This window comes from Ovis canadensis, chromosome 11 (assembly GCF_042477335.2).
Source record: "Ovis canadensis isolate MfBH-ARS-UI-01 breed Bighorn chromosome 11, ARS-UI_OviCan_v2, whole genome shotgun sequence".
Classification (NCBI taxonomy): domain Eukaryota; kingdom Metazoa; phylum Chordata; class Mammalia; order Artiodactyla; family Bovidae; genus Ovis; species Ovis canadensis.
In genome coordinates this window covers 23,245,134-23,263,637 of record NC_091255.1, presented here as the reverse complement: position 1 = coordinate 23,263,637, position 18,504 = coordinate 23,245,134, and the positions used below count along the sequence as shown (strand labels likewise).

The 18,504-nt window shown below is 39.9% G+C and overlaps 1 protein-coding gene across 1 annotated transcript in view; it reads right to left on the bottom strand.

Annotated features, from left to right (window-relative positions):
- The window catches only part of LOC138447225 (schlafen family member 13-like), a 74,747-nt gene that overhangs the window by 7,011 nt on the left and 49,232 nt on the right, over positions 1–18,504 (bottom strand). The window contains 3 exon segments of the mRNA XM_069602831.1: positions 224–3,710; positions 7,692–7,772; positions 8,651–9,729. Coding sequence (XP_069458932.1) covers positions 3,130–3,710; positions 7,692–7,772; positions 8,651–9,729 — 1,741 coding nt within the window. The 3' untranslated portion in view covers positions 224–3,129.

Below are 18,504 nucleotides of genomic sequence, written 5' to 3'. Positions count from 1 at the left end.
GAAAATATTTTAAGTCAAACCTGCATGTAATACAACTAACCTACTGAACATCATAGCTCAGTCTAGCCTACCTTAAATCAGCTCAGAACACTTACATTGGCCTACAGTTAGGCAAACTCATTTAACACAAAGCTTATTTTTAAATTAAAATGTTGAATATATCATTTAATTTATTGATCACTGTACTGAAAGTAAAAACCAAAATGGTTGTATGGATACTCACCATCAGAGCCACAGCTGAAAACGCAGCAGGCCTGAAGAATGTTTGAAACATTGAACTAAAATTAACTGCTGGATGATATTGATGCTACAGTGACAGGGTCATCAGTTCTCTCCTGATGAGGCTGGAGGATAGCTGGCAGGAGGCACTGGGGCATCTGCACTAGCTGATGGTTTAGTAGGCACAATATTCTTTAGGAAGATTTCAAGCTTTGATTGTAGTTTGTTTTGCCTGCAACATTGTCTTGTGTGCAGAATAAGACAGTTCAAAAACCAGTTTTCAAACAATGCTAATATCATCCAGGCTTCCCTGTTATGGCAACAGTAAATGGGAAGTATATGCTTTTTTGAGCAGGCTCTGGGAGTTGGCGATGGACAGGGAAGCCTGGCATGCCACAGTCCATGGGGTGGCAAAGAGTCGGACACGACTGAGTGACTGAACTGAATTGAACTGAGCCTATAGGCTTTCTTATATTCCTGCGTGCTCTAGGGTTTTCCAAGTGGTAGGTTAAGAAAGGCTTTAACTTGAACCTTACAACATCTCTATCCCAAAGCAGCATTATACAGTCTTTGAAAGCCTTGAATCCTGGCATTGTCTTGGACTTTTGATGAATGTACGTATGCTCTGGCATATGTTTTTGGAACAAGTTGATTTCATCAACATTACATACGTGTTCTGGCAAATACCTCTCCACAATTATTCTACGCAGCTCTTCCTTAAACACTTTGGTATCAGCAACCTGCTGCCTCACCACCAATCTTCACATTATGAAAATAACAATGCCGCTTGAAACATTGGACATTTACTCACTATAAACATTCGCGTATGTGTAAGATCGTCAGTACACTCTTTAAGTGTATAGAAAAAGCTTGCCTCAGACTACGTAATGTGCGCTTCTCTATCTGGTCTTCCACTCTAGTGTTGAGAAATTTTCCATATCATCGATTAGCCCAGGTAATCTCTTCACGAAGACAGTGGATTTAACAAATGCTGACAATTTTACTGCATCACCGATTCACTTAGCCTTTAAGACGGTCGAGATCATCCATTGCGAAAGTCCTAACTCACACGTGATGGCCATTACTGACTTGCCACTTTCATGCAGGGAAATTGAGTTTCCTCTCAAGAATAATTGCTTTCCTCTTCTTCACATCAGAAGCAGGGAGCGACACAGCACACTATAGGGCGTTGGTTGTTTACCCTCGTGATCACACAGCTGACTGGGAGCTGTGGCTCACTGCCAGTGCCCGGCATCATATGAAAACAATATCGCATACGGCTAGCTCAAGAAAAGATCAAAATTCAAAATTCGAAGTATAGTTTCTACTGAGTGCGAATTACTTCCGTACCACCGTAAAGTCAAGAAATCCTAAATCGAACCATTTTAAGACAGATCATTTGTACTAATTAGCACCCTTTCATTTCAGCTTAAGTCCCTGTCACATTCCTTGTACCACCAGTCTAGTGGTGATGAACTTGTTTACCTTTCGTTTGTCTGGAAGATTCTCCATATCATCTTCAATTCCGCATGTTAAAGTGACTATTCTGCTGAGTTCTTAAGGATGCCAGCTGGGCAATTAGAAAAGTCATAACTTCTCCAAGTGAACAGGGTGAAAGTAGTCCAAGAAGATTCAGAGAATTTTGTGGGGAGGGGGAACAAGTTTTGGATTCTTCATTTCCTTATAAAGACTGTAAATGTAATCAATTATAATTTTTTCTAAGTTATAAAGGTTTTCTGGGTACGTCTTGGAAATTTCCACTGTTGTTAAAAAAGTATTGAAATGTTTCGTATCTTAAAAGTGGGAGAAAACTTATCCATGAACTATGCACAGAGTAAAGAAACTACCCTGTGCACAGAGTAATTAACAAATTAATTTTTCTAATAACTTTTAAAGGGGCTTCCCAGAGGGCTCAGTGGTAAAGAATCTGCCTGCCAAAGCAGGAGATGCAGGTTTCATCCCTGGATTAGGAAGATCCCCTGGAGAAGGAAATGGCGACCCACTCCAGTATTCTTGCCTGGGAAATCCCACAGACAGAGGAGCCTGGTGGGATACTGTTCATGGGGTTGCAAAAGTATCAGGCACAATTTAGAGACTAAACGACAACAAAAAGTCTTGAGTAACACCTATGAAAACCATTTAGAAAGAAGTAAATTGAAAATTAGATTAGGCTTTCCAAGATCCTATCAAGCTGTTTTCCTAGCAAAGTTTTTCAGAGGCATATTTTCACATTATTTGAGAACATTGACGACATAATGAAAAACATCTTTGTAGCCTGGTCTACTTTTCATGATTCAGATGAGCCTTGCACAAAATTTTCTTGGGCTCCAAAATCACTGCAGATGGTGACTGCAGCCATGAGATTAAAAGATGCTTGCTCCTTGGAAGAAAAGCTATAACAAACCAAGACAGCATATTAAAAAGCTTTGCCGACAAAGGTCCATCTAGTCAAAGCTATGGTTTTTCCAGTAGTCATGTATGGATGTGAAAATTGGACCATAAAGAAAGCTAAGCGCTGAAGAATTGATGCTTTTGAACTGTGGTGTTGGAGAAGACTCTTGAGTCCCTTGGACTGCAAGGAGATCCAACCAGTCCATCCTAAAGGAGATCAGTCCTGAATATTCTTTGGAAGGATTGGTGCTGAAGCTAAATACTTTGGCTGCCTGATGCAAAGAGCTGACTCATGAGAAAAGAACCTGTTGCTGGGAAAGATTGAAGGCAGGATGAGCAGGGGACGACAGAGGATGAGATGATTGAATGGCATCACCAAGTCGATAGACATGAGTTTGAGCAAACTCCGAGAGATGGTAAAGGACAGGGAAGCCAGCATGCTGCAATCTGTGGGGCTGCAAAGAGTTGGAAATGACTGAGCGACTGAACTGAACTGGACGATATTTAAACAACCTTTTGTCACTCCTCAGAAAGTAATCCATGCTGATTGCTCAAGAGGTGTTGAAAAATCTCAGAATCAAATTTATCACTCAAAGTTCCAAGTCTCTTCAAGACTATAAAAAGGGCCTTCTTTAAGTCATTCATTGTTTGGCTGGTTATGAGGGTATAGGACTTAGGGTAAATTGCAGATAAGCTTGAATCATGAAGAAGTCTGGCACTGCCTTCAGTTAATGTAGAAGATTCTTCACTCCAGTAGATCTTTGTCATGACACACAGTTTGCCAGTGTAGCCACCCATTTTTACCAGTTTCTTCTTTAAAGTTAAGGCAGTTTGTATAGAATAACCTTTTAGTTCCTCATTCAGTTCCCTGAGGAAGGTGTATAAGACTGGTGGCCGGTCCTGGGAAATTAGAAGTGCATCGCAGATGACGCTCTGGTTCTCTTGCAAGTCCAGATCCAAAGACCAGCTCTTAGAAAAGATCAATGTACCTTGATGAACAGAGCCCATCTCTTTACGTATCATCTGTGCAAGTCCTTCATGTTGTGAGAACAGTCTCTTGCAGAGGATTTCCGGAATATACGTCACCTTTTCTGATGGCACTAGGTATGAAAATAATTATAATAAATTTTTCAACACTGGAAGCTTCCAATTCCAACCATGACAAAGTAGCTTGCACCAGACCAACCCCTCCCACCAAACACAACTATAAAAGTTGCATAAAATATAAAAACAGAAATTTAAAGAACCAGAGAGCAACCAACACAAGCAGGGCTTAAAGGGTCACAATATTTGATGGAAGTACAGGAAGTAGCACCACATTCATCCCAGCTTTCTGCCTGAGGGTATTTTCCATATCATGTCATGGGTAAATACAGTCCAAGCACAAATCTCCAGTTTTACTAGGCTGAGGAAAAAGAGACTGGCATTCAGGGCTACCAGAGGAACTATAATTCGAGAGGGAAGATCTAAGATGAAACTGCAGAAAAGCAGCCAAACTCCACATACATATTTCCTTCAACTCACTTGGTAGATACAGGGTGAGATGCAGAAAACCCAGAAGAAAATGTCAACTGGGAGGATAAAAGGAGCTGAACCTGAGTTTTATCAACCTCATGGTGGTGGGGTGACTTAGACTGGAATTCAAATCCCGGAAGGCCTGTGGTAAACACCTCAGACTTTGAGTTGAGACTCAAGAAGAGCCATGACCTAATAATGGTAAGGGCAAAATTTAAAGATATTCTTTCTAGAAAAGCATAAAACAAATCTTAAAACAAAAAATCAAGGTTATCACTGGTATTCTATCTACCCACAGAAATATAATCCCCTTTGGAGGAATGTAGCATCTTCCAAAGCCTCTGTAGTTTTTTTCTTTTATTTTAATTGGAGGATAATTGCTTTACAACATTTTGTTGGTTTCTGCCATACAACAACATGAGTCAGCCATAAGTATATACATGTGCCCTCCCTCCTGAACCTCCCTGCCAGCTCCACCCCATCCCACCCCCCTGGGTTGCCACAGAGCACTGAGTTGAGCTCCCTGGGTTATACAGCAACTTCCCACTTGCTGTCTGTTGCACGTACGGTAATATACATGTTTCAGCGCTAGTCTCTCAATTTGTCCCACTCTCTCTTTCCCCTACTGTGTCTAGGAAGATGCCACGTACCACCGGGCAACTAAGCCGGTGTGCCACAACCACTGAGCCCAGCCACACGCTGGAGCCCCTGCTGCAACTGAGCCTGTGCTCCACAACCAGAGAAGCCACTGCAACGAACAGCCCCTACACTGCAGCTAGAGAGCAGCCCCTGCTCGCAGCGACTAGAGAAAGCTCATGTGTAGCAAGAGAGACCCAGCACAGCCATAAATAAACAAAGAAAAATGAAAGAAAAATAAAAGAGCAGTCGGGGGATAAAAGCCCTCTATCAGCTTCTCCCTAAGGAGAGGAGGAACTGGGACACACATCCAGGGCCTCACCTTTTCTGGCTACACCTTGAGGCACTGGCTCCTCCCTTCCCTTATCAGGGCACTGGAGGGACTTGGCTTACTCCAGTGTTCCGGGGAACACTAGGAACCAAGCGTTAGCGGCTTAAATGAGCACAGAGCTTTGAGAGGCACCCAGAATGTCTGGCTGAACGACTTAGTGCGTTCATCTCCTATTTGAGGTCAGTCTGTGAAAACGGTTGCTTTATATAATGTGCAGAAACCAATACAGTTAAGAAGAAAGAAGAAACGGGGTTGATTATGCTCAAAATTAAAGAACAAAACTCATCTCCAGAAACCTTTTCCTAATGAAGTGGAGCCAAGTGATTTACCCAACAGGGAATTCAAAATAATGACCTTAATGATATTTTCTTAGGTCAGGAAAGCAATGTTATGAACAAATTATTTAAAATAAATTTTAACAAGGTGGTGTGAAATCAATATATAAAATCAGTTGCATTTCTACACACTAGTGACAAATAAGAAAAAAATGTAACTTTTAAAGTAAAACATTGAGAATTCCCTGGTGGTACAGTGGTTAGGACTTTGTACCTCCATTCATTCCTGAGGGCACAAATCCAGTTTTGGGTCAGAGAACTAAGAACCCGCAAGCTAAGCAGTGCAGCCAAACAAAAAGATAACATCAATTACAACAAGAAAACATTTTAAAAACCTATGTTCAATTGTACAAAGACCAATTGATATTAAATAATGTCACTATGCCACTTCTGAAATCTATATATTCAGTGTAACTGCGATCAAAATCTTTAAAGGGCTTTTTGTGGCACTTAAACAGTTCTAAAATTTGTTTCATAGATTAAATGATTTAAATTGCCAAGACACTCTCAAAGAAAAAGAGTAATAGTAAGGAGGCCTGCCCTGCTAAGTACTTAGAACAATATTACAATATTAAGACAGTATAGTGTATATGAGGACAGACAAATTGACCAAATGAACATAATAGAGATTCTAGAAACATAGCTATACATATACCAAGTAATATTGCTGGAGATGGCATGGCAAATTGGCGGGTGAAAATGGGAACAGTTCAGTAACTGGAACTGGGTAATGTGGTTACTGGGTTTCCCTGGGAGCTCAGTGCTAAAGAATCTGCCTACCAAGCCAGGAGAACACAGGTTTGATCCCTAGGTTGGGAAGATCCCCCTGGAGAAGGAAATGGCAACCCACTCCAGTATTCTTGCCTAGGAAATCCCATGGACAGAGCAGCCTGGTGGGCTATAGTCCAGGGAGGTCACAAAGAGTTCGACACGACTTAGTGAATGAAAACCAACAATGCAGTTATCCACATGGAATAAAATGAAATACCACCCTTACATCACTACTGAGATAGACTGAGGCTTTAAATGTTAAACATAAGGTGCAAAACCCTAAAACTTTTAGAAGAAAATGAAAGGAAATACGGTTTTACTGGTTAGAGAGGATCTCATATACAAGGCAGAAAGAGCAGTGAAACAGAAAATTTAAATATTGGTAACTTGGTAACTTTAAATATTGGTAACTTAATTTTAAATTAAGTCATAATCAGCAAAAGTATCAAGCTGCTGATAATCATCATATGCCTCAAGGAGTCAGACACGGCTGAAGGGACTGAAGCGACTTAGCAGCAGCAGCAGCAGCCTCATGCAAAGAGAAAACAAAAGCTACAAACTTGGAGAAGATTTCTGTAACCTGTAATACCTATGATCAGAAGAGGATCTGGATTCTAGAATCTCCTACATATCAACAGGAAAAAGACAAAAGCCTAATAGCAAAATGGGCAACCGACAGAATAAGTAAGCATTTCATAGGCAATAAAATACACACAGACAGTAAGTGCACAAAGAGATGCTCAACCAAATTAACAGCCAGGGAAATGCAGATGTTAACAGATACTGTTTTTCACTTATTTGAGTGGGAAAAAGGAGGATGAAAAGAAAGATGAAGAGAAGCTGACAACTGAAGAAGACGCGCCATTTCTAACATGTTGGTGGGAGTAAAGTGACTCACCTACTTTAGAAAACAATCTGGTATTATCTCATTGCTTGGATATTCATCTACTTCCTGACCTAGCAATTCTACTCCTGGGTGTGCACCCGAGAATAACTTTCACAAATATGCGACAGAAGACTGAACAAAAATATTCGCGGTAACACTGTGTATACAGCAGAAAACAACAAACATGTTGCCCATAAACAGTAACAACAAAAACAGGTAAATCAGAGATTCTGAGTATTGTTGGTCTTTCTTCAATAATGGAATATAGCCATGTATGAAGCTGGGTCTCAATATAGACTTCCTACTGACATGATGGATTTCTTTTTTGTTTAAACTAAGTTGACTTGGGTTTCTCTTACTTCCAATCAAAGGAGTTCCTATTACACCAAGAAAAAGTCTAATCAAAATCTGAAATATTACATTTTAATATAGTCCATGCTAAAAACGCCAAAGCATTCCCTGAATGCCAAAATATACTTTGACGATAAGTTTCAAGAAAGAGCTGATTTGAAGAAAAGGAGATTTGAAAAGACATACAAGTCCAAAGAAACCCTAATTAAATTACCTCTAAAGTGATATCTCTGCTGCTGACTTTCTAAATTCTTACCTTTATCAACAGACCAATCATGGGGAACTGGTGATAACATACTTCGTTGAAGGTTCATCTCTTCAAACAACCTGGAAAAATCTTAAAAAACAAAAACTACTTTATTCATTTGTCACAACTAAATGCTTAGCATGTCAACTAAATGCTTTGTATATCTAAAGTCTGCTTAGAAATGACCCCATTTTCCCAATAGAAATATTGTTAAATATTGTGGATAGATTCCCAGGTCAGACAAAAGTTATAAATTTATTCCTTGAGGCTGCTGAAACATACTATGTTGAATATTAATAAGAAAGTGCATGAATAGTAATCAAATACATTACCATATAACGGGGCTCATTTTAAAAGCAATTAAAATTAGAAGACATGATGGCTAGTGAAGGAGAGATTCTAAGAATGAGGCTTGCAATTTCAGAGATTTTTAAGTTGCTAGTGCTGGTCCAATTTCACTGGGGGCTTTTTTCTTTTCCAAAAATCAGATAAAACACCAACATTATCCGTTTCTTATCAGTCCAATTTAGGGTTATATGTTGGTCCACAAATGGAAGAAACAGGAGAGGAAGAGGGAAGAGGTTTTAAAGGAAAGTGTAAAGAAAGATGAAGAGCAAGTACATAAAAGAGGCAAGTGTTCCTGAGAGAAAGAAATGGTCGGTTACCGAAACTGAGCTCCACAGGAACAGGGAGAAGGAATTCATAGGCTTTCCTTGAAAGTGAGTAGACGTGATAGGGAAGAAAAATTACACTAGGTAGTGCTATGGAGAGGAGATAATGTGCTTTTGTGGATGGAGTAACTACCTTCTAAACAGGTAGAGATAGCAAACTATTGCTTGTATCCACCAAAGATTAGTAAATTAGGTGTTGAAATCTGAAGGACTATTGATCTTGCCCCCAATCTCAGAGAACAAAAAATCTTGCTGCCGCAGCCAAATGCACCATTATTTCCAATCCCCCGTCCTCACCTGGTTCAGGATGCATCATGAATTGCACCCACTCCTCCACGGACAGCTGCTTCACCTGATTGTCTTTCACATGCCAGGAATCCGGCTTTTTGGCAAACACTGCACAACAGAATGGCTCTATTTTGAGCATACAGACATATCCACAGAGCCTTTCTTCATCGTATACCTCAAGGAATTTGCATAAATAATTTATCTTCTTCTTCTCCATACAGAAGTGATAGACAGGCAACTTGCTGATGCATTTTTCTATTTCTCTTTCTAACTTGTCAAGGTCACTCTTCTCTGCTTTAAAGCCAATCACTTCTTGTTTTTCTTCACTTAAACCAATAAACAAATATCCCCCACGAGTATTTGCAAATGCTGAAACATTCTGAGGGAGAATCTCTTTAATCCGTTGCAACAGCTTTTGTGTTGAGAAGTCTTTAATCTCCACATATGTGGATTCGGTAAAGGTGAGTTTTTCTCTGTACCTGAGTTGCGTCCTATTGAAAAAGTCAGAAGCCAAGGCTTTTGTGCTACTTTCTTCTCTTTCTTCTCGGCACCTCTTTGAAGGTGACTTTAACGTTAAAGAAAATCTCTCTCTAGTTTCTATCCTGTCTTTGAGGAATTCCAGTGCCACGATAGCATTCATGACATTTACAGAGGTTATATCTCTTTTATACAAATTGGAACTCAAGGTGGCAATCTTCATCCCAGGGATTTTGGAGCTCCATGATTTGACAAAAATCAGAAAATATTTACCTTGTTTCATAAAGTCGAAGTATTTGTGAACAATTGGAACCATATCTGCTAAAGAATGTTCCAAATCTAACCCTATTCCATCTTTTTCATAACTGTAATCTTCATTCTCAATTTCAATCTTGCTCATTCCCCCTCCAGAATTCAGCAAAGTAATCACACATTTTGAGAGGCTTTCATTCTGCTTTTTTCTCAGTTGAGAATCTCTCATTTTTTTTCTATTCTTCTCCCCCAAAGTGACTTTTCCCACATCTAGAACCAGCTCCGGGTAGTTAGTGTCCGAAACAATACAGATGGTCATTTTCTCAGGAGCCATTCAATTTCCAAGCAGAAATTCTTTCCTGTAAAACAGACAGCCATTTACAATAGGACCTGAACAGAAGAGATAGCAGATTCTGTATTGTGAGGCAAACCCAGCAAAATTCTTTCTTTTGCTTTATCCTATATCTCACTGAATCGCATGGTAAGGATACAAAGTATGTTTTCTTTTTTAACGTATTTTGAACTAAGGTAATAATTTCTACTCCTCTAAAATTTTTCAATATTTTACCATAGTTTTATATGACCCTCTTCTAATTGTTTGACTCTCATTTTTATCTGTTTATATTATATCCTAATTCCATATATATATATATATGTATAAAACTTATTTCTCTCTTCTTTTCTTAGATAAGGCCCTGAGGAGAGCCTATCCATATTTCTGATCTCAGTGAACCAAGTTTTAGCTTTATATATTACATATATTTTAATTTTTAAAATGATTTCAACTTTATCTTAATTATCTTATTGAGGAATCCTTTGGGGAAATTATCATTGGGAGTACAAAGACATGTAGCAATATACCATTTTTTTCTTTTTTTTTAGTCCTAAAGCGACATTGCTTTACAATGTTGCCTTGGTGCAATGTGCCATTTTAGTAATTTTTCCTTCCTGCAAGGATGAATCAGATTCACAAATTTTGGCCATTGATCTTAAGGTGGGTCAAGATTTTCTATTTTCTATCCATTTTCTATCAGATATCACATAGCCACATATTTTCAATGAGGTAAAATTCTTATATACAAAAACATTAGCTTTAGTATAACTATATACATAACACATTAGCTCTGTTTCTTTAAGGTCTGTTGGGATTACGGCTTTGCTATATGACCTAGAGACAGCTGAATGTAAAGTTTATCACAGGTAGGAATCACGACACTGGGAAAGGATATAAAGGGTCCGAATACTCCTATCCATTGCTGGACCAATATCCTGAGGAGGCTCAGCTATAGGTTGTAGACACCACCTCAGTCTCCATAAACTTTTGATCATATGTAAATAAATGTATGGATTGAACATTTGTGTCCCTCCAAAATTCGTACACTGAAACCCTGCCCTACCGTGCTGAAGGTATTAGAAAGTGGGGCCTTTGAAGGGTAATTAGGATCAGATGAGATCAGAAGGTTCGAGCACTCGTGAATAAAATTAATGCCGTTATAAGACTCTCAAGACAGCTTGCTTCTCTTCTCTGCTCTCTACCATGTCATGAAAAGTCAGTAGTCTGCAACCAGAAAAGGACCCTCTTTTCAACAAGACTAGAGCCTGACCACACTGGCACCTTGATCCTGGACTTCCCAGCCTCCAGAACTGTGAGAAATAAATTTCGGTTGTTTATAAGCCACCCAGTCTAGGATAGTTTTGTTGTAGCAGCCAGAGCTGAGACATCGAAAATAACTCTGGGTCTGCTTTGGACATCGAAAATAACCCGTGTGCTGAGTTGCTCAGTTGTGTCCAACTCTTTGCAACCCCATGGACCCCAACCTCTGTCCATGGGGATTCTCCAGGCAAGAATACTGGAGTGGGTTGCCATGCCTTCCTCCAGGAAGGATCTTCCCAACCCAGGGATGGAACCCAGGTCTCTCACATTGCAGGCAGATTCTTTACTGAGTCACCAGGGAGGCCACCAGGAAGTTTAGAGTGGTTGTTTTCTAACGACAGGAAATCAGGTGGGGGCTCCTAATCAGAACACGAAGAGGAGAGGTCTGGGGCTGGTTCCTGCCGTGGACTCTGAACCTCCGGGGTGCAGAGCACTCTTCATGCTCTGGAATGTCTTCCATGAAATTTTCTGAGCCCTTCCAGTGCCTGGGACCAGCCAGGGCCAGCAGTGTCATCCTGAAAGGTTACCCAAGCCTGGACAACACTGTGAGGTTTCAGGTCCAACTTTCCTCCCTTTGGAGTGCTCAATGGCCTCTACCCAAGGAGCCCTGGGACTCATGCCAGCTTGTTGTCCTGGGACCTCATGACTGGATCCTGGTTCCAGAGAATAGCCTGGTACTATAAATTGAATGTTTGTGTGCCCCTAAAATTCACGAGTTGAAACCTAATCCCCAGGATGATGATGTTTGGGGTGTGATGTGGTGCCTTCATAAATAAGATTAGTATCCTTACAAAAGGTTCCCCAGAGAGCTGCCTGACCCCTTATACCATGTAAAGACAGAGAAAGTGAAACTGAAGTCACTCAGTCGTGTCCAACTCTTTGCGACCCCATGGACTGTAGCCCACCAGGCTCCTCCGTCCATGGGCTTCTCCAGGCAAGAGTACTGGAGTGGGTTGCCATTTCCTTCTCCAGGGGATCTTCCCGACCCAGGGATCTAACCCAGGTCTCCCGCATTGCAGACAGACGCTTTAACCTCTGAGCCACCAGGGAAGTCCAAGGACAGAGAAAGGACAGTCATTTCAGAACCAAGAAGCCGCCCTCATTAGACACAAAATCTGCTGCACCAACTTCCATAACTGTAAGAAATAAACTTCTATCGTTTATAAGCCACCCAGTCTATGACATTTTGTGAGAGCAGCATGAACAAATTAAGATACCTGACAAGGGGATCACCTCACTGGTTGAAACAGTATTTCTTGCACAGGATTGAGACCGGACAGCCAGAATGGTGCTAATGTTCTGATTTTAGTTGAGAAATTATTTTTATTGGCAAGAATCCGCCACACACACAAAAAATTTAGCCAGGTAGAATTCACCAGTGAAGCCATCTTCATTTCATCTTTTTTTGACCCTCATTTCTTATTTTTTTTTAGGAATATATTATATCTTTATTGATTATTTTGTTGGAGCGTTGAATGAGATCCTTTAACTTACATTCCTCCAGTTATCCTTTTGCTTTTTTTTTTTTCCTACTTCTTTCTTTTTAAATTGTAGTTGATTTACAATGTGATAGTTTCAGGTGTATAGCAAAGTAATTCAGTTATACATACATATATGTATGTGTGTGTGTGTGTGTAAATCTAGTCTTCTTCAGATTCTTTTTCATTGTGGGATATTAACAGATATTGAATATAGTTTCCTGTGCTATACAGTAAGCCCTTGTTGGCTATCTATTTTATATATAATAGTGTGTATATGTTAATCCTAATTTATCCCTCCCCCTGCCTTTTCCCTTTGGTAACCATAAGTTTGCTTTCTATGTCTATTTCTGCTTTGTAAATAAGTTCATTTGAATCGTTTTTTTTAAGACTTCACATATAAATGGTATTAGTCTTTCTCTCTCTGACTTACTTCACTTAGGATGATAATTTCTAAGTCCATCCATGTTTCTTCAAATGGCATTATTTCATTCCTTTTTATGGCTGAGCAATATCCCATTTTGTGTACAAGTGTATATATTATTATGACACATCTTCTTTATCCATTCACCTGTCAATGGACATTTAGGTTGCTACCATGCCTGGGCTATTGTAAATAGAGTTGCTATGAACACTGAGGTGCATGTATCTTTTTGAATTCGTTTTCCCTAGAAAACTGCCCGGGAGTGGGATTGTGGATCATATGGATACTGCTCTCCATAGCTGCTGCCTTAATTTACATTCCCACCATCAGTGTATGAGGGCTCCTTTTTCTCCATATCCTCCCCAGCATTTATTGTTTGTAGACTTTTTGATGATGGTCAGATCTGACCAGTGTGAGGTGATACCTCATTTTAGTTTTGATTTGCATTTTTCTCTTATAACTAGCAACGTTGAGCATCTTTTTATGTACCTATTGGCTATCTATCTTGGATAAATGTCTATTTAGGTCTCCTGACTACTTTTTGATTTTTTATTTTATTTTATTTTTTTTACATTTAGGTTATATAACCTGTTTGTATACTTTGAGAATTAAACCCTTGTCAGTCACATTGCTTGCAAATATTTTCTCCCATTCTATGGGTTGTCTTTTCAGTTTGTTTATGGTTTCCTTTGCTGTGCAAAGTATTTTAAGTTTAGTTAGGTCTATTTGTTTCTTTTCCCTTTTATTTCCATAACCCTAAGAGACAGATCCAAAACCACGTTGCTGCAATTTATGTTGAAGATGTTCTGCCTATGTTTTCCTCATTTCCTATTTTAATGCTTTTCTTTGTGTTTATTTTTTTCCCCATAGTTTACCTTAGGGTTCACTCTTGGTGTTGAATTTTCTATGAGTTTGAAAAAATGTATAATAACATGTATCCATCATTATACTATCATACAGAGCGTTTTCACTGCCCCCAAAATCCTCTGTGCTCAACCTGTTCTCTCTGCAACCCTCAATCCCTGACAACTACTGATCTTTTTACTGTCTTAGGTTGCCATTCCTATAATGTCATATACAGTCTTTTCAAGTAACTTCATTCACTTGATAGTATGCATTTAAGGTTCTTTTGTGTCTTTTCATGGCTTGATAACTCACTTATTTTTTTTAAAAAAATCTTTTAATTTTGTATTGTGGTATGGCCGATTAACAATGTTGTGATAGCTTCAGGTGAACAGCAAAGGGACTCAGCCATTCACATACATGTATCTGTTCTTCCCTAAACTCCCCTCCCATCCAGGCTTACTTATTTTTAACACTGAATAATATTCCATTGCCTGAACACACCACAGTTTATTTATCCATTCACCTACTGAAGGTGCTTTCCAGATGGTGCTAGTGGTAAAGAACCTGCCGGACAAAGCAGGAGGCATGAAGAGATGTGGGTTTGATCCCTGGGTCGGGAACATCTACTGGAGAAGGAAGTGGCAACCCACTCCAGTATTTGTGCCTGGAGAATCCCATGGACGGAGGAGCATGGTGGGTTATAATCCATGGGGTCACAAAGAGTCAGACACGACTGAAGCGACTGAGCACGGAAGGGTATCTAACTGCTTCCCAGTTTGGGCAGTTATGAATAGGGCTGCTAAATCATCTATGTGCAGGTTTTTGTGGAGACATAAAAATTCCTTTGGAAAAATACCAAGGATCAAAATTGCTGGATTACACAGTAAGAGTACGTGTAGTTTTGTAAGAAATTGCCAAGCTGTCTTCCAAAGTAGCTGTGCCATTTTACACTCCCATCAGCAATGAATATGCTGCTACTGCTGCTAAGTCGCTTCAGTTGTGTCCGACTCTGTGCGACCCCATAGACGGCAGCCCACCAGGCTCCGCCGTCCCTGGGATTCTCCAGGCAAGAACACTGGAGTGGGTTGCCATTTCCTTCCCCAATGCATGAAAGTGAAAAGTGAAAGTGAAGTCGCTCTGTCGTGTCCGACTCCTGGCAGTTCCTGTTTTTTCACATCCTTGCCAACATTTGGTGTTCTCTGTGTTCTGGATTTTAGTCATTCTAATACATAAGTGGTAGAATCTTGTTTTAATTGGCATTTCCCTGATGACATATGGTGTGGATCATTTTTTCATATGCTTATCTGCCATCTGTATATCTTCTTTGGTGAATGATTGTTAAGATTTTTTGGCTCATTTAAAAAATAGAGTTATTTTCTTATTGTTGAATTTTAAGAGTTCTTTGCATATTTTGGATAGCAATACAATAACTATGTCTCTTGGAAGTATTTTTTCTTAGTCTATGCCTTGTCTTATTCTCTTGACATTTTCTTTTCAGAGCAGAAATTTTTTTTAATGTTAATGAAGTCCAATTTATCAGTTCTTCACTTCATGGACCATGCCCTTGGTGTTGTATCTAAAAAGTCATTGTCAGCCAAGGTCACTGAGGTTTCCTCCTAGATTATTTTCTAGGAGTTTTATCGTTTTGAATTCTACGTTTGTTAATACATCCCATGATCCACTTTGAGTTAATGTTTGTGAAGTGTATACAGTTACCTTGTCTACATGCTTTTTTTTAAATTTCCCATGTGGATGTTCAGTAGTTCTACCACCATTTGTTGAAAAGACTATCTTTACTCCATTGTATTGCCTTTGCTGTTTTGTCAAAGATCAGCTGGCCATATTGATGCAGGTCTATTTCTGAGTTCTCTATTCTGTTTCACTGATCTCTTTCTATTCTTTCATCAGTACCATGCTGCCTTAACCAGTGTAGCTTTATTGAAGTTAAAGTACCTTCTTGAAGTTGGGGAGTACCAGTCCTCCAACTTTGTTCTTCTCCTTTAATATTGTGTTGGCTCTTTGAGGTTCTGTTTTTCTCTCCATATAAACTATAGAATCAGTTTGTTGGTATCCACAAAGTAACTTGCTGCGATTTTGATTGGGATTGCATTGAATCTTTTAGATCAAGTTAGGAAGAACTGAGATCGTGACAATATGAAACCTATTCACAGATATGGAATCTCTATTTAGCTCTACTTTGATTTCTTTCATCACTGTTGTGTGGGTTTCCCTGGACATATCTTTTACATATTTTTAAAGATTTATACCTAAGCATTTCATTTTGGGTGGTACTAATGTAGGTGGTATTGTGTTTTTAATTTAAAATTCCACTATTCACTGCAAGTATATAGGAAAATGACTGACATTTATATATTAACCTTGTGTCTAGTCAAGGCTATGGTTTTTCCAGTGGTCATGTATGGATGTGAGAGTTGGACTGTGAAGAAAGCTGAGTGCTGAACAATTGATGCTTTTGAACTGTGGTGTTGGAGAGGACCTCCTGAGAGTCCCTTGGACTGCAAGGAGATCCAACCAGTCCATTCTGAAAGAGATCAGCCCTGGGATTTCTTTGGAGGGAATGACGCTGAAGCTGAAACTTCAATACTTTGGCCACCTCATTCGAAGAGTTGACTCATTGGAAAGGACTCTGATGCTGGGAGGGATTGGGGGTAGGAGGAGAAGGGGACAACAGAGGATGAGATGGCTGAATGGCATCACGGACTTGATGGACGTAAGTCTGAGTGAACTCCGGGAGTTGGTTGATGGACAGGGAGGCCTGACGTGCTGTGATTCATGGGGTCCAAAAGAGTCGGATACAACTGAGTGACTGAACTGAACTGAACTAACCCTGAAAACTTGCTAAAACTGTTTATAGTTTCAGTAGTTTTTGTTTTATTATTTATTCTTTCAATTTTAGGCATAAATATGTCATCTGTGAACAAATACAATTTTATTTCTTTTTCCCAATCTGTATACCTTTATTCTTTCTTTAATTATTATTATTGTTTTAGTAGCAAAGAATGTTCAAACTACCGCACAATTGCACTCATCTCACATGCTACGAAAGTAATGCTCAAAATTCTCCAAGCCAGGCTTCAGCAACACGTGAACCGTGAACTTCCTGATGTTCAAGCTGGTTTTAGAAAAGGCAGAGGAACCAGAGATCAAATTGCCAACATCCGCTGGATCATGGAAAAAGCAAGAGAGTCCCAGAAAAACATCTATTTCTGCTTTATTGACTATGCCAAAGCCTTTGACTGTGTGGATCACAATAAACTGTGGAAAATTCTGAGAGAGATAGGAATATCAGACCACCTGACCTGCCTCTTGAGAAATCTGTATGCAGGTCAGGAAGCAACAGTTAGAACTGGACATGGAACAACAGACTGGTTCCAAATAGGAAAAGGAGTACCTCAAGGCTGTATATTGGTACCCTGCTTATTTAACTTATATAGAGAGCACATCATGAGAAATGCTGGACTGGAAGAAGCACAAGTTGGAATCAAGATTGCCGGGAGAAATATCAATAACCTCAGATATGCAGATGACACCACCCTTATGGCAGAAAGTGAAGAGGAACTAAAAAGCCTCATTATGAAAGTGAAAGAGGAGAGTGAAAAAGTTGGCTTAAAGCTCAACATTCAGAAAACGAAGATCATGGCATCCGGTCCCATCACTTCATGGGAAATAGATGGGGAAACAGTGGAAACAGTGTCAGACTTTATTTTGGGGGGCTCCAAAATCACTGCAGATGGTGATTGCAGCCATGAAATTAAAAGATGCTTACTCCTTGGAAGAAAAGTTATGACCAACCTAGATAGCATATTCAAAAGCAGAGACATTACTTTGACGACTAAGGTCCATCTAGTCAAGGCTATGGTTTTTCCTGTGGTCATGTATGGATGTGAGAGTTGGACTGTGAGGAAGGCTGAGCGCCAAAGAATTGATGCTTTTGAACTGTGGTGTTGGAGAAGACTCTTGAGGGTCCCTTGGGCTGCAAGGAGATCCAATCAGTCCATTCTGAAGGAGATCAGCCCTGGGATTTCTTTGGAAGGAATGATGCTAAAGCTGACACTCCAGTACTTTGGCCATTTCATGCGAAGAGTTGACTCATTGGGAAAGACTCTGATGCTGGGAGGGATTGGGGGCAGGAGGAGAAGGGGACGATAGAGGATGAGATGGCTGGATGGTATCACTGACTCGACGGACATGAGTCTGAGTGAACTCCGGGAGTTGGTGATGCACAGGGAGGCCTGGCGTGCTGCGATTCATGGGGTCGCAAAGAGTTGGACACGACTGAGCGACTGAACTGAACAGAAGGACATCCAATATAATGTTGAAAAATGTAGTGAGAAGGGGTATCTTTACCTCAACTTCATTTTGGTGGGAAAATTTCAAATTTCTCACCATTAAGTAGGATGTTAGCTGTAGGTTTTTTTGCAGGTCTTCTTTATCAATTTGAGGCGGTTCCCCTCTATTCCTAGTTTGCAGAGAGTTTTTTAATCATAAATGGGTGTTGGGACTTTAACTATGTGTCTCAAACCCAGAGGATTTGATGACGAGTTCATTTTTAATAATGTTATTTATTTTTGGCTGTGCTGGGTCTTCATTGCTGTGTGGGCATTTCTCTAGTTGCGGCGAGCAGGGGCTACTCTTTAGTTGCAGTGTGCGTGCTTCTCGTTGCAATGGCTTCTCTTGTTGCACAGCACAGGTTCTAGGGCACTCAGGCTTC